The sequence below is a fragment of the Eurytemora carolleeae genome, unplaced genomic scaffold, assembly GCF_000591075.1.
Source record: "Eurytemora carolleeae unplaced genomic scaffold, Eaff_2.0 scaffold483, whole genome shotgun sequence".
In the NCBI taxonomy this organism is placed as follows: Eukaryota; Metazoa; Arthropoda; class Copepoda; order Calanoida; family Temoridae; genus Eurytemora; species Eurytemora carolleeae.
This window is the reverse complement of record NW_019396384.1, coordinates 234,552-237,312: the sequence shown is the minus strand read 5'-3', so window position 1 is coordinate 237,312 and position 2,761 is coordinate 234,552. Positions and strand designations below refer to the sequence as shown.

General features: G+C 35.7%; 2 protein-coding genes across 2 annotated transcripts in view; both read left to right on the top strand.

The window, feature by feature from the left end:
- Positions 1 to 217: 217 nt before the first annotated feature.
- LOC111702153 (myosin heavy chain, muscle) lies at positions 218 to 640 on the top strand (the record flags this gene model as incomplete). Its single annotated transcript, XM_023473737.1, has 2 exons — positions 218 to 341; positions 536 to 640. Coding segments are annotated over 2 exons (229 nt in total), but the record flags the coding sequence as incomplete, so codon positions are not given.
- Positions 641 to 647: 7 nt separating this feature from the next.
- The window catches only part of LOC111702152 (myosin heavy chain, muscle), a 5,412-nt gene continuing 3,298 nt past the window's right edge, over positions 648 to 2,761 (top strand). The window contains exons 1-3 of the mRNA XM_023473736.1: positions 648 to 770; positions 1,668 to 1,832; positions 1,937 to 2,032. Coding sequence (XP_023329504.1) covers positions 663 to 770; positions 1,668 to 1,832; positions 1,937 to 2,032 — 369 coding nt within the window. The 5' untranslated portion in view covers positions 648 to 662. The remainder of the gene's footprint in view (positions 771 to 1,667; positions 1,833 to 1,936; positions 2,033 to 2,761) is intronic.

Sequence of the window (2,761 nt, the reverse complement as noted above, 5' to 3'; positions counted from 1 at the left end):
TTTAATAAAACACGGTTTCGATTTCTTACTAAATTATCAGTCATTTTTATTAGTAAAGAGAACTGGGCTGGGACTGAATTTAATGAATTCAAAATGCCCAATACTGGTTCAATTTGGAAACATCAATTCAAAGACTTCCTTAATCTTAAACTTTGAATCGGTGGTTCAAATTTGAACTGGCAGTAGGTAGTTCATGAGCAAGATTACATGGTTTCAGGAGGTATGGAGATGCACAGAAGAATCTAAGGAGAAGTGAGAGAAGGGTGAAGGAACTAGTTTTCCAGCAGGATGAAGACAGAAAGAATCATGAAAGAATGCAAGCACTTGTGGATCAGCTTCAGGTAAAAACACAAAATACAATATTCAGTTCTCAAAAGATATATTTTTTAACATTTATTTTTGAATTTTACATTTAACAAAATTTTTAAATAGAGCTGTGAAATAAAACATCTTCTGACTAGCTAATAATACATCAGTTTTCTTTTCCTGTCCTGTAGATCTAATAGATCAATATATATATAATAAAATTTTTAAGTCCAAGATTAAAAGCTACAAGAAGCAGATTGAAGAAGCTGAAGAGATTGCTGCTCTCAATCTGGCCAAATTCAGACAAGTTCAAGGAAATGCAGCAGAGTCAATGGTAAAAAGCTGAAGCACTGAGAATGAAGAAAAAACTAGAAACAGATGTTGGAGATTTGGGAATGGCCCTTGATCATGCTAATGCCAACAATGTAGAGACTCAAAAAACTATTCAAAAGTACCAACTGCAGGTAAGGTTAATTTTACATTCAATAAAACAAAGAGTTACCCGTATGCCGAGTTGAATTACAAGACAGAGAGAGAGCATGCGCACAACTCCTTAGGGCATTCTGCCTCAGGGTTAGTGTGAACGAAAAACTCCAAAATCTTGAAAAGATGCTTCTAGTGTTGTATCTGTGTTATTATTTTCTATAAAAATATGATTGGGAAAGAACTTTACATTGTTTTGAGTTATGGTCCGATTAACAATTACTTTAATTAAATTCTTACAAACTTCAAAACTAGAAAATTTGGAAGTTTTAGATTAAATTTCTATTTTTTAAACCTAGAAATAATTGATTAAAAAACAAGATTTATGAAAAAAAAACTTTTTGCAGCAGGTAAAGAAGTTTTCTTTTAACTTAAGAAGATTGGTTTTTGAACTAAAATATATTGGGAATATTGGTTCATAAAAGGAATAAGATTAGTTAAAGAAAGTCTCGAGATTGGTTCATGATATTTCATAATATATTTTATACGTTACATATATGACATATTTTAAACGACGATTAGTTGGCTGCCAGGTGTCTCTGCTCTCGATGTTTCTGTGGTTTCACGTGGGAGAGACACTTCAAAAATTTCCGTTTTAAGTGCATATTTAACAAATAAAATATAATATGAAATAACCCATCTATCCATCTATTCATCTATTCATTTCTCAACCCATGTATTCATCTATTTATTTCTCAACCAATCTATTCATCTATTCATTTCTCAACCCATCTCTTCATCTATTCCTTTCTCAAACCATCTATCCATCTATTTATTTCTCAACCCATCTATCCATCTATTTATCTATTCATTTCTCAACCCATGTATTCATCTATTTATTTCTCAAGATGAGGACCAATTAAACTTTCATTGTCTAGGTAAGAGATGTTCAAGCTAAGTTTGAAGAAGAATCTCATGCAAAAATCATTGCACAAGATAATCTAGTTACTGCCGAGAGGAAAGCTAATGCAAACAAGAATGCTTTGGAGGAAGCTCGAACTTTACTAGAACAAACTGATAGAAATAGAAGGATGTTGGAACAGGTATTCAATTCTAACTTTTATTTCTATTATTTTTTAATTTATATNGTATAGCGGCTGATCCATTATATACTATTCGTCTCGCCTTTCTTTTAATCTTATTTCAGGATACTAGGGAGGGAGAAGAGGTAGGAGGAAGGTGTACTGTATATAGGACTATGGAGGAGGAAGGTGTACTGTATACAGGACTACGGAGGAGGAAGGTACGTACTATATATAGAACTACGGAGGGGGAAGGTGTACTGTATATAGGACTACGGAGGAGGAAGGTGTACTGTATACAGGACTACGGAGGAGGAAGGTACGTACTATATATAGAACTACGGAGGGGGAAGGTACGTACTATATATAGAACTACGGATGAGGAAGGTACGTACTATATATAGAACTATCAGAGGGGGAAGGTGTACTGTATATAGGGCTACGGAGGAGGAAGGTGTACTGTATATAAGACTACGGAGGAGGAAGGTGTACTGTATATAGGACTACGGAGGAGGAAGGTGTACTGTATATAGAACTAAGGAGGGGAAGGTGTACTGTATATAGAACTACGGAGGGGGAAAGTGTACTGTATATAAGACTACGGAGGAGGAAGGTGTACTTTATATAGGACTACGGAGGAGGAAAGTGTACTGTATATAGAACTACGGAGGGGAAGGTGTACTGTATACAGGACTACGGAGGGGAAGGTATACTGTATATAGAACTACGGAGGGGGAAGGTGTACTGTATATAGAACTACGGAGGGGGAAGGTGTACTGTATATAGAACTACGAAGGGGGAAGGTGTACTGTATATAGGACTACGGAGGGGAAGGTGTACTGTATATAGGACTACGGAGGGGGAAGGTGTACTGTATATAGAACTACGGAGGAGGAAGGTGTACTGTATATAGGACTACGGAGGAGGAAGGTGTACTGTATATAGAACTA